General features: G+C 40.5%; 2 protein-coding genes across 2 annotated transcripts; both read left to right on the top strand.

The window, feature by feature from the left end:
- Window positions 1-181: 181 nt before the first annotated feature.
- On the top strand, window positions 182-2,259 carry alkbh4 (alkB homolog 4, lysine demthylase). The gene is made up of 3 exons (XM_018741914.2): window positions 182-302; window positions 418-609; window positions 1,762-2,259. The coding sequence occupies exons 1-3, from the start codon at window positions 189-191 to the stop codon at window positions 2,257-2,259; spliced, it is 804 nt and encodes a 267-aa protein (XP_018597430.1). The 5' UTR covers window positions 182-188.
- A 1,816-nt stretch (window positions 2,260-4,075) lies between these two features.
- Window positions 4,076-12,024, top strand: lrwd1 (leucine-rich repeats and WD repeat domain containing 1). The gene is made up of 16 exons (XM_018742086.2): window positions 4,076-4,116; window positions 4,802-4,906; window positions 5,844-6,078; window positions 6,337-6,456; window positions 6,670-6,816; window positions 6,924-7,013; window positions 7,496-7,810; window positions 8,375-8,486; window positions 8,708-8,814; window positions 9,282-9,489; window positions 9,698-9,770; window positions 10,071-10,211; window positions 10,381-10,484; window positions 11,040-11,198; window positions 11,304-11,413; window positions 11,703-12,024. The coding sequence occupies exons 2-16, from the start codon at window positions 4,827-4,829 to the stop codon at window positions 11,853-11,855; spliced, it is 2,154 nt and encodes a 717-aa protein (XP_018597602.1). The 5' UTR covers window positions 4,076-4,116; window positions 4,802-4,826; the 3' UTR covers window positions 11,856-12,024.
- The last annotated feature ends 670 nt before the right edge of the window (window positions 12,025-12,694 follow it).

The following is a 12,694-nucleotide window of genomic DNA, read 5'->3' as shown; positions in this document are numbered from 1 at the left end:
ATTAAAACCATACTTAGTATTTCACGGAAAATGTTTATTTTATAATACTTTTTCCACGTTTCATATACGGTTGGAAGTTATGTAGAAAAACTAACGTTGCTGTGGGGACTAAATTAAGCGTTACACCGATTTCACGACAGTCCACAACGACCGACGGCAGCCTGAGGAGACGGTACTCCACGGGATTCATGGCAGAAGACCACACGAATAAGGGAGCACTTTGTGGGTGTAAAGGAATCCGGTCTTGTCTTATTTGCGAGAAATTCGTGGGCAAACAAAGGATAGAGGATGACACTCATTTGGTACGGTTTTATCCTTTCCTTACCAAAATGTGTCAGTTGTTTTGACGTGGTGGGAGAAGTGTGTTGTGATCTGCCAGGGTGAGTCTAGTCACTGTGTTATTCTCTACACTTCCAGAAGCTTCGCAGTTTCGTGTACGAGCCACCAGTAGGGCTGGCCGTACGCGATGAGCAGGGTGTCAGAGAGTCCTTCTCCTTCCCTGGGGTCTTTCTGTGGAAGGATTTTGTGTCGCCGGAGGAGGAGAAACATCTGGTGGACAGCATGGACCGGGATTGTTGGAAGGAGTCACAGTCCGGCCGCAGGAAACAGGTGTGCGCGCGACTCTGGTCACGAGGAGCTCTACACTCACTCGTATCCCGCTTCGTCATGTGGTGTCCTTTTTTTTTTTTTTTTACCGTGGGTTTCTTAATATTTGCGCCTCCTGAGTACTTTCAGGGTGACCAGAGGCACTAGCAAAATGGAAAGCTTAATACCTTCCTATACTCTTTATTCATTTACACGTCATTTACTTATTATTTATTTCTCCAAAGTGACTTCCAATGAACTCTATGTGTTATCAGCCCACAACCCTTATTCAAGGTGATTTACACTGCTAGATACACTACTTACACTGGGTCACTCATCCATTCATCAGTGGAACACACACACACACACACACACTGTCACATATTATGAGTGAACCTGAACAGCATGTCTTTGGAGTGTGGGAGGAAACCAGAGCACCCAAAGACTTACACTGCTAGATATACTACTTACACTGGGTCACTCACCCATACATCAGTGGAACACTCTCTCTCTGTCACTCACACACTATATGTGAACCATGTCTTTGGACTGTGGGAGGAAACCCACACAGACAGAGGGAGAACATGCAAACTCCACACAGATTGAGCAGGGATCAAATCACATCCTCTCGCATCACCCAGGTGCTGTGATACATTTCATTATCACATCATTTCATATTTGTTGGTGTCTATTCCTGTATTTTTATATATAAATGTAAGAATATTTTTATACATGCTTTTAAAAGGAGTGCCTTTTCACTCCATATTGTTCAGCTAGTAACCTAGCGGTTAATGCTGCTGCCTTTGGAGCCAAAGATTGCAGGTTCGATCTGGCTGTAGTACCTTTGAGCAAGGTACTTACTCTAAAGTTCCTCCAGTAAAATTACCCAGTGGTATAAATACTTGTAAGTAGCTTAACACTGTAAGTCGCTTTAGAAAAAAGTGTCAGATAAATGTAAATATTGTGACGTACAACCGGACCACCCTTTTATGTGTATATACAGGTATTTTGTATGACAGGAAACTGGTATAGTGTTTTCTGGTAGTCAAAAGAATTTGAAATTAAAATAGTTTGTGAGCAGTAACTTATTTAAAGATGTAACTAATCTGAATCCATCTGTCAAACTTAAATGTTTTAGGTAACTAGTGAGTTTTCATGTGTTTCTTCTCTATGTAGGACTTTGGGCCTAAAGTGAATTTTAAGAAGCAGCGTGTGCGGTTAGGAGGATTTACTGGGCTGCCAGCGGTTAGCAGGGATTTGGTGACACGGATGAGACAGGAACCATTATTGGAGGACTTCCAGCCAGTAGAACAGTGCAACTTGGACTACAGCCCTACGCGAGGTTCTGCCATTGATCCCCACCTTGATGACAGCTGGTTGTGGGGTGAACGCTTGGTGACCATCAACCTTCTCTCAGATACTGTGGTCACAATGAGTAGGGACGATGGAGAAATGCTCGTGTCCGTTGGCCTTCCTCGCAGGTCACTTTTAGTGCTTTACGGCGAAGCGCGTCACCAGTGGAAACATGCCATCCATCGAAAGGACATTGAAAAGCGCAGAGTCTGCAGCACCTACAGGGAGCTTTCACCTGAATTCCTACCTGGAGGAATGCAGGAAAATCTTGGATCACAACTGTTGGACATAGCCTTGACCTTTCAGGGAGTCCCGGTGTAGGAGTTCTTTTAACTTTTTAAGCAGAAAGGTTTCAGTGATTGCTTTTAATTTTTTTTTTTTTTTTTTTTTTTTTTTTTTACATTGTGAAATATGCAGTTAAATAAAACAAATGACATATTGAAAAGTATAACTGAGTGTTTTGGCAGTGTGGTCAGTGGCAGTGGTCAGCAGCTGGCATTGTCCTCTCCTCCACGAATATACTGAAAGACTACTGTAAACCATACTTTTGCTTGTACTGAATGCTGTGGTCAATACTTTCTTACAATTTACCTGTCTTATCATGCGAGTGGCCTACTGGTGATTATATTACAATGTTAAAAATTGTGTTTACAATATATAACAACTATAAAATGATTAATCATTGTAAAAAGGGTACCACTGCACACAGAACATAAAGCCTCAAGATTAAAATAATGACCCTTTGACCCTATTTAAATAATGAACTAATGAACACCATGGGGGAAGTCCTGACCCTAGGATGCAGTTTCCCTGTGTGCCACCACTGTCGCAGAGAAATTGGAAATACAGAATATGGAAACTATTATTGTCATCATTATATTTATTTACACCTGTAAAACTTAAAATATAGTTACCCACAAGATTTGGTCATTAAACCAATGTTAAGTTGTGCTGAAGTGAAACAAAAGGGATTTTTGTTTTAAAAAAATATTTTAAACGGAAGGAAGAAGGAAAAAAATGTCTGAATAACTTTTTATGGGAGATTTTATTCATTCTAAAGAAATTAAAATATATTTGTTGATCTTTCCAGCATCAGACAAACTAGTATTTGTGAGACATACGGTGAGTTTAACATAACATTAATGAATTAACTGTCACGTGTGGCTTTAGAAATCCTTTTCTGCTGAGCTGCCTGAAAATCATTACTAATTCTGAATGACTGAAGTGGATGAACCAGACAGAGAATTCACTCAGCCCTCAACGTGAAAAGCGGCTTGAACGAACATACGGTATATTCCCTTTTACATTTCTTTAGCTGATGCTTTTCTCCAAAGCAACTCGTAGCATTAAGATGCTTAAAATGCTTTGTCATCAATAGAGCTGGGCCATTTTTGCTATATCTATTTAGGGTAAATACTTTACTCAAGGTTATCACAGCAGGAGGTGGGATTCGAACCTGTGATCTTCCAGTCCTTACAGAAATAAATACAGGTGTAACTATTAACTCCATTATTTACCTCATGAGCAGTTTTAACAAGCTGAATACTTTACAGCATGATCAATAAAGCTTTAATGTTGTGATCAAACGAATAAACATGTATCAGTAACACTACCCAGTACCTCCGGGCCTCTACAACCCCACATTGGACAAACACATATTTATAATGGATGGATGGATGAATGAATGAATGGTTGAATGAATGAATGGCTGAATGAATGAATGAATATGTTACATTTAAATGTTATAAATAATATTTGTTTCGATTATTATAAAGTATGATGGTCTTGACATTTTCATACAAAGAAATACCCCTTTCTTTTACTATTTGTTTTATTTTTGCTGACATTTCTCGAAAAGAAATAATGGTAATTCGACCCCACACCGGAAACGAATTAAAAGCCCACTGTATGAAGGACACATGGTTATAAGGACGTAAGCTAAACACGTCAAAGTATTTTAAGTTGTCTGCAAAGTAAACGAAGCATGCAAACATGTACACTTGTATTAAAACAGCAACTGAATATCCAATGATCACTCAAAAAATGGCTCGTCCTCGCTGAAAAATGCATCAGGTGCCACACACAATATGGCGACACAGTGACACCGGGTGACGTTCTGGTTCGGGTCAAAGTTCAGCGCGAGGCGTTTACCCGGGAAAAACTCCGCGTGCTGTGCAAGTAAGTGTAGTACTGAATGGCAGATCGAATTGTGTTGTTTGTTTGTTATCATATCATGGTGCACCGTATTAAACTCGGCCCGGTAGCATAAACTTTTTTAGAAGTTCACGTAACTGTGAGGATGATGTATCATGATGCAATACTGAAGTACTAGTTTTTATAATATGCTTGTTGTTGTTGTTGTGATCATTGTCTCTGTCTTTGCTGCATGAACTTACTTAGCTGCTAACTCTCTTTATAAATTGAAACTACATTGCCTAAACATTCCAGTTTATCATGTACAGCTTTAAATGCACAAGTTTATCAAATACTTCTAACTGAGTACAGCAGTTCAACGTGTCTTTTGTTCTCCCTATGAGAGTTTCTCTCTTGACCTGAGGCAATAGGCAGGCAGGGGGACTGAGGCAAATTTACAGTTAGATTCTTTAATGATACCCATGTTTGTATTACATATTGATGCTGTCTGTAACACCAGAATCTGGCACTTACCGGTGGCAAAGAGCCTGCATGCCACCATTTCCATTGAGATGGACGACTCGACGTAGTCCATCCCGCTCCCACTTGAGACAAAGCCCTGGTTCTGCAGTCGCGCACACCTCCAAGTCCTGGAACTCCACCTCATGAATGGATTAAAAGAGATGCTTTATGTATTTGACTTTAAAAGGTCTCACAATGCTTGTTTCAGTCTGTGCTCCTCGGCGGTGTCGGCCATGGTGAAGGTTACAGAAAAGCTCCTGCTGGAGAAAGGCACTCCGAAGACTAACAAGTTGGACGAGATCAGGACTTTGAAGTGTGTACTGCTTCTTTCCGGGTCTCGCTGCCTCTCATCCAAAAGCTGTTTATCTTTAGTTTACCTCAGTTGTGTCATTTTCATACTTGATCTTCGGTTTTACCCATTTTCAGAAGTACATTTGTGGTGGAACTTACTTTCAGGGCGATGTTTGATGTTGATATGATCTAGTATTAAGACATCATTTTTATTGTAGTTTCACTCACACACTTTAGTTAACCCCTGGTACTGGTCAGAGTCGTGGTGGTTCGGAGCCTTTCGGAATTGCTGGGCATAAAGCAAAGAGGCGGGGTACACCCTGGATGGGACTCCAGTCCATTGCGGGGTAGCCACACATACTCATGTTTGCGCACACACAGTCTCACGTTATTGGTAATTTAGCATTGCCATTTCACCCAAACTACATGTCTTTGGAGTGTGGAAGGAAACAGGAGCACCCACAGGAAACCCACACAGACACAGGGAGAACATGCAAAGTGCACAGACTAAGCTGGATTTGTATCCAGACAGCCAAGCCGATGTGAAGTGGCGGCGGCACTACCTACTGCGTCACCATGCCACCCTGCTTAACTTTCACATTATGAAAATTCAAACTGCACAGTAAAAACATACCTATCCAGATGCATTTGTATTTATTCATACTCACGTGAAGAGATGCGCATGTCATTTGCAATCACTGCTGAAAATATTTATGTTAAATATTTCAACAAAAGTTTTGTAAAAACTTAGAGAATTTTTGCTGTTATTGTGCTGTGGGTTTTCAGAGCACAGCATGGTCACTGTACATATTCATGATCTTCCTTCTTTTTCATTATTGATAAAAGCTTGACTTTCTCATTCTGCTTTACAGATACAGTTTTCTGTTCTGTGTGGCAGTGAAAGTTTTTTTTTGTGTCCTCCTGAGGGTCCTGTCTCTTACTGCTATTTACTTCGGCAGTCTCTCTGGCCTGGGCTTAAATTGCAAAGACCTACCTGTCCCTTTGCTGTCCCGGCTGCGCAACCTGGAGCAGCTGAACCTGTCTGGGAACCGTCTGCAGGAGCTGCCCCGGGGTCTGTCCCTTCCTTCCCTGCGTATGCTTGACTGCTCCAACAATAACATGGAGGATGTCACCTCCCTGGAGTCCCTGCATGCCCTGGAGGAGCTGCGGCTCCAGGACAATGTGTACCTCACAGTAAGGGTCTATTCGTGTACAAAACCTACCCTCGCAGGCTGTCTAATGGCCGACTCTGGGCTTGAGCATCACTCACATTTCCTTACATTCCAATTTTCACTTTCCATTCATTTTGCCCAAGCAAAGGTACCTCAAAAGCATTTACTGCAAGTGGTCAGGATTTAAATTTTGTGCAGCTTGATATTGTTAAAGTGGTATTTTCAGTCTCCTTCCTTTCTTTCTGTCTACTTTTCCATGTCCATTTTGTGTCCCTCTGAGGCCAGTGATAACTGCAAGGTCATGTTCTTCCTGCCCAAGCTGAGCATGCTCAATGGCAAAGACATTAGATCATCTGCCAACCACCTGCGTCATGTAAATCACGAAAATCTTAAAAAGCGGGTAGGCATCTTTTTAATCCCCCCAACGCTGTTTCTTGAGTTTTGTCAGTCGAATGAGTTTCTTCTTTTCAGTCTTGTGTGTTTAAGTCTTGGATGAAGTAGATTTTGAACTCCTGTCTTGCAGAGTAATGGGGAATCATTTTTCTCAAATATCTCCATTGCCCTACTCTGGTGGTGCATCTGTTATTAAATTTTGTCTTTGTGTATTTTGTAGGTGGTACAGCTGTGGGAAACAAAATTTTCCTTACCTAACCCACCAACAGAAAACAAACTGAAGGCACTGGAGAGTGACTTTGTAAATGCAGTATGCACACAGATTAAATTTGGTCCCAGCACACACAATGACTACACAAAGTGGAGGGTGAGTCTCAATGTTTCCTCATTTAGACATCCAAGCAAATAAAACTTAAAACTTTATGTGTATGTGTTATGTCTGCATGTCTGTCTGTTAATCATTATGTTCTTTAGGTGGAAATACTTGCTAAAGAACACCTTTGTTCACTAATGGTGAACAGAAAAGGGAGGGAAGAGGAAGATGTCAACACCAAACACATCAATGTAAGCACGCAGCAGGTGTTTTGTTTATTATTGCTGGAGTCGATTGTTAGCTAAATATTTGTTTGTGTTTTGTTCACGGAGCCTGGATTGTTCACTTAGTTGCTGGAGGTTTTTGCTTAGTTTTCCCCCCAATAAGTAACAATTTTTTGTGCAATTTTTTAGAGCGCCTTTGAAATACCAGACGTCTTAGTGAATCCAGGTTCCATTCAATCTACTTGGGAATTCAGTGGGGTAAAATCATTTACTTGTAGCACAGTTGTAAAATACTGTTTCAACTCTACAAGGGTTGGTGTTTAGACATGAAGATGAATCAGATGCATTAGTCCTGAGATACAACCAAAAACATGCAGTCCTTGGGGTCCCGGGACAGGAACTGAAGCATACTGCACTAGATCATGGTTGGTCACTGTTGTTTGAGCACTACAGAACTGCATGATGATTAGTGTTCAGGTTCAACAGTGTGAATTTGTCTCTTTCAAAAGGGAATCCCTTCCACCCCTAAGAGGAAGATTCCAGACACAGATGCTTGTAAAGACGAAGGCAGTGCAATGAAGAGGGGGAGAACAACTGTAGCACCTCCACCCGAGAGCAGATCCCGGACATTTTCTCATCTGCGAAGTTCCCCTCCATCTTCAGATGAATCCCTCTGCAGCCATAGGAGGAGTGGGCGCATTGTGGCCTCCAGTAATGGAGAGGAGTCCAGAATGGAGACACCAAAGAAATGCATGAAAGCCACGCCAAAAAAGAGGGCAAATGAGGACGGCATGTCTGTGCAAGTAACTATCCCTGAGTCAGAGGTAAGTTAGATTATTGACCCCCCCCTCACATGAAGATGTGTAATGTTTGATTGATAATTTAGAACCAGATTTCTTTTACTGAGTCTCCAACAGTGATTCACACTCTAGAGTGTGAATTACTGCTCCAAAAACTTTGTAAAACACATCAAGACATAGTCCTCCAATTCTGCAAACACAGATACAGTTTAAATGCACAAACTGAAAAATCTAGTTTTTAAACTGCTTAGTACTATATGTACTCTATATACTGTAGATTGGAATAGATTTTTTTCTATCTAAATTCTATTCTGTTAATGTCTAGGTGTACAGTATAGTTAAATTTTTATAGCAGAGTAATTTCCTGGTGACCCAGCTGAAGGGCATTGAGGATCTCCAGTGGTTTGTTGCAATTGTATTTTCACAAATAAGCATATACTACCTTTGGATAAGAATTAAAAAAGCTGATTGTACTCATTCTGTAACCATTTCCCAGAGTGTCATTGCAGTTCTCTGTACAAGTCTACTCCTAGTGTGATTTCCAGTCATAACCACTAATCATCTCTTTGATTGTCCAATCTCTGCCAGGGGCTGGTGGGTCTGAAACCTCTTCATGTGCTGCAGTGTCACAGCAAACAGGACAGCCCTGAGGATTTTGGCACGCAGCTGTGGGCCTGCGCCTTCGAGCCTTCACGGGGCGGTGAGTGTTCCTTTGTCTTTCAACGCTTTTGCTGTATGCTTGGGGTCTTGTGGCAGTTTTTCTTAGTTTACTAAATATTATGGTAATGAATTTTGCAATTAAACGAATGCAACTGATTGTTAAAGAGCTGGACGTAAAATTGGAATATAAAGAAACTGAGATGGACCTCCACCTTAATGCTTATCAGACCAATGACCTTTCACTCCTCTCCCTTGATATAGACTCTGGGCAGACATCCGAGTTTGTGGCTACTTGTGGGGGAGAGTCAATCTGTCTAATACACTGTGAGTCAGGGCTTGTACAGAAGAAATACAAAGTTCCTGGAGAGGTCAGTATGGTTTTTCCCTTTTGTCTGATATTTTGTCATTACTTCCTGTAAAGGTACGCTATCATATATTAATGGGGAAATTGCTAGTATAGTGTATAGAGCTGCTGCCTTCAGAGCCAAAGGTCACAAGTTCAAATGCCGACCACTGCTGTAATACCCATGAGAAAGGTACCTACCCTACATTTCTCCAGTTAAAAGGTGTAACCTAGCTGTTTGAATGGGTAAATAATTGTAAGTATCTTAGTATTGTAAGTCACTTCGGAGAAGGGCATCAGCTAAGTAAATGTAATGTATGTAATGGTAAAAGGTGTTACCAAGCTGTTTACATGGGTAAACAGTAAATTGTAGGAAGCCTTTACAGTGTGTCACTTTTGAGTTGCTCTTATTCCCTCTCCCTCCCTTCCTTCCCTCTCATCCTTGTATCTCCTCTCTTATTCTCCATCTTTCACCTTGTTCTTCTCTCTCAGGAGTTCTTCTCTTTGTCTTGGTCACGTGTGATGATGTCTCGGGGCAATAGGACGGCACGGCCCTGCAGCATCCTGGCAGCAGGGGGGAAGAGGGGAGTAGTGAAGCTCATCCACCCCAGGGTCAGCATCGCTTATGGGGAGTTCCGCGCTAGCCGCCGCTCAATCTCCACCCTGCGCTTCAGTGCCCGTCAGCAAAGCATCCTTTTCAGTCAGTTCCCTGTCAACATTTTTTATTTGCAATTTTAAAACTATGCAGGTCATTGTCAAATGTGAATAAATCTGTGGAACTCCTACATGTAATGATCCGATGAATGTGAAACACAAGGAACAGTTTGCAACTGTATTCTTTGTGAAAAGGACTAATTTTCCCAGCTGTTTACAGTATACAAATGACTTAAACTATAAACTTTTTCTAGCTGGGGCCTATGACAACAAGATTGTAATGTGGGACATTGGTGACGTGGACAGCGACTATAACTTCAAAGTCCAGTGAGTCTCCTATTGATTACTCTTAAATCAGTGTATTAAATCCAACCATTTATTCCAGACTTTTATAGAATTTCAAAATACATTCATACATTAATGCAAACATTGTCTGAAATGGTTTTCCCTTTATCTTCTTTTTTCCCATGGGTCAATGTATTTTGGCATGTTAGTATTTTCTCATGTAAATCACCATGGGGAGAAAATGTATAGGTGAGTCCTCAGAAGCTATTTGGCCTCTTTAGAGATTAAGCTGTATTGAAGGGAAAGTTGGTGCTGTGTTTCATACTCTGTTCCCCCATCCAGACAGCTTCTGGTACTGCAGACCAGCTCCACGCCTCTGCATCTTTGTCTTCCTCCCAACAACCCAGACACACACCTCCTGGCTGCCTGTGATAAGGGGATGCTTTGTTTCAACATCCAGCTCAATAAAAACAAGGCTCAGAGGTGAGTCAACGTATTTCTTTTTTCTACTGGTTAAATGTTCTGTTAATGAGCAGCTGTGCTGATGTTTGTATGCTGACTCTAACAGTAATACTGCTGTTGAGACTGCAGTCCACCTACATCAGCTAAATATGTTAATTTAAGTAAATGTCTAGTTTTGTCCATTTTTCAGATCTGCAGATATGGAAGTTACATTTCCTGCATACAAGAAGGAGGACAAACATACGGATTACCACACTATTGACGGTCTGGCTTTCCTCACAGATGACGTTGTAGGTGAGTCTGAGTCTTTGTGACCATGGGCTTTGATTCTAATACTTCGGTGATTGCAAGTTTTAAAGAGGTATTCAGTTCAGTGCCTTGTCAGTTATTTAGACCATTTACCAATTTTCACATTTTAATGCATCACAAAGGGTACATTGAAACTTTTTTTCTGTGATATTTTATTTTGAAACACTGATATTCAATATGAACAACCTGGAGGAAATCTGCATAGAAGAATGGGCCAGAATCACTCTCAAACAGTATGCAAGACTGGTGCATATTTAGCCCAAAAGACTTAAAGCTGTTATTACAGCATAAGCTGGCTGTACTAAGTATTAATGTATGATGACTTCATACTTTTGCAAAACTAACAAAACTATCACCATGATTTAATTGATCATAATGAAATGAAATATCACAGAAAAAAAATCAACATAAAATCTGCGCTTTTCTCAAGAAAATTAGAGAGCTAGTCAAGGATCAGAATACATTTGCAAGACACTTGTAGAACTTAATCAGGTTGTTGATAGACAGTTTGAATGTAACCACTGGCATTCTTGTCTATAGTGTCCAAGTGTTTCACACTGGGGTCTATATACCTTTGGAGCTGGAGTCGTACCCGAGCCTCCCGTCCCAACAATAACAGTGAGGTGTCTGCTGTGATCTTGGCAGTCTTGCAGTGGTCCAGCACTGACCTGCCCTATCTGTCACTTAGCACCTGTCCCAGTGAGTAATATGCCTTTATAAATGTTCTTACAGCCTTATCTTTTGAAACCTATAATGACAGTTTTTTTTTTTCCTTCTTCTTCTTCATTGATGTATTCCCCCTAGGTAAAGGCTATGTGATGTGCGGTGATGAGAAAGGGGCAGTATGGATGTACCATGTCACTGAAATCCTCAAGAATAAAGGGAAAAATTTTGATGCTGCCCCTCCTACTAAGGTATATTACATTTTTTCTTATTTCTCATGTATTCATTTTCTGTTTTTTATTATACGTGGTCTATTACTATATTTGTTCTGTCTGAGGATTCAGGCATTAAATAAGTGCTGTAGACAAAGTACATGGTTTGCAGGACAAAATAACACAGCCCTGATTTACTTTTGAAATATTCAATAATCAAACGTATTTAAAATATTAACATTTAACCTTTGATGTATATTTGATTCCACAATCCCATTTGGAGTGTGTGAATTGTATCTATGTGAGTGTTTTTATGCTGTTTTTTCAGGTGCTGCAGTGGCCTTCTCCCTTTAGGGAGGGAGTTGGCACTGTAGAGGGGGCCTCTATTAACAGTGTGGCAGCAGACCCTCAGCTGAACTACCTAGTGGCACTGACTGACAAGAATATGGTTGTGGTGTGGAAGAGAATAACTGAGTTCTGAGGGCACATGCAAGGTCATCCCTTCCCTCTTGTGCTCTCAGTCTGGGCATTTAGCAGACAGCTGAACTTTCATCGGAACAAAGGAGACCATTTAATATCTGAAGATTTAATGACTATTTTTAGTGTGAGTTAAGGGATTGCTGTTATTTAGATCAAGATTTATGTGCAATGAGGGCAGTACAGTAAAAAGTTTATTTTTAGAAAGAATCTTAAAATATACTTTCAGCTTGATTGTATGTATTTTAGTTTGCATTTTATTTCCTTCAGGAAGATTTGAATTTCAAATCTTTGCCATAACACAAGTATTTGAGTGAATAGTGTTCCAACTTTAAATGACTTTGATAACATTTTTTGCATTTAATGTGGAATATACAAGATTATACAAGATTTCTGTGGTATCTACTTCTGTTGCCTCTTCTGGTTTCTGAAAGAGCACAGCTGCAGCCTTACAGAAACACTAATTGTGATGGTCTTGTTTTGGGTGGGGAGGAGGGAAACCACATTTGTAAAACATCTCTGGTGAAGGAGACAGGATTGGAATCCAAACCTTTTTTTTCATTTTATCAACCACAGAAATGTAAAACACATGTGGTAAGGGTATCAAACAAAAAAAGGGCTACTGTTGATATACCTCTCTTCATAACATGGAGTCTCCTTCCCCGAGTGGCCAAGTTTGACCTTTTGATCCCAGGTTTTATGTGTAGTTATTTATATCTACTTCATCAGCTGATTTGCTGCATATCATGATGTAAATAACACTTGAATGTGTCTGAAGTTTTTTAGCAGCATGAAAAGGTCTTTAATGTGTCTACACTGTATCTGATATCCCTTTCATGCTTG

This window comes from Scleropages formosus, chromosome 25 (assembly GCF_900964775.1).
Source record: "Scleropages formosus chromosome 25, fSclFor1.1, whole genome shotgun sequence".
Lineage (NCBI taxonomy): Eukaryota > Metazoa > Chordata > Actinopteri > Osteoglossiformes > Osteoglossidae > Scleropages > Scleropages formosus.
Note: the sequence above shows the minus strand (reverse complement) of the source record. Positions and strands in the feature narration are given on the sequence as shown.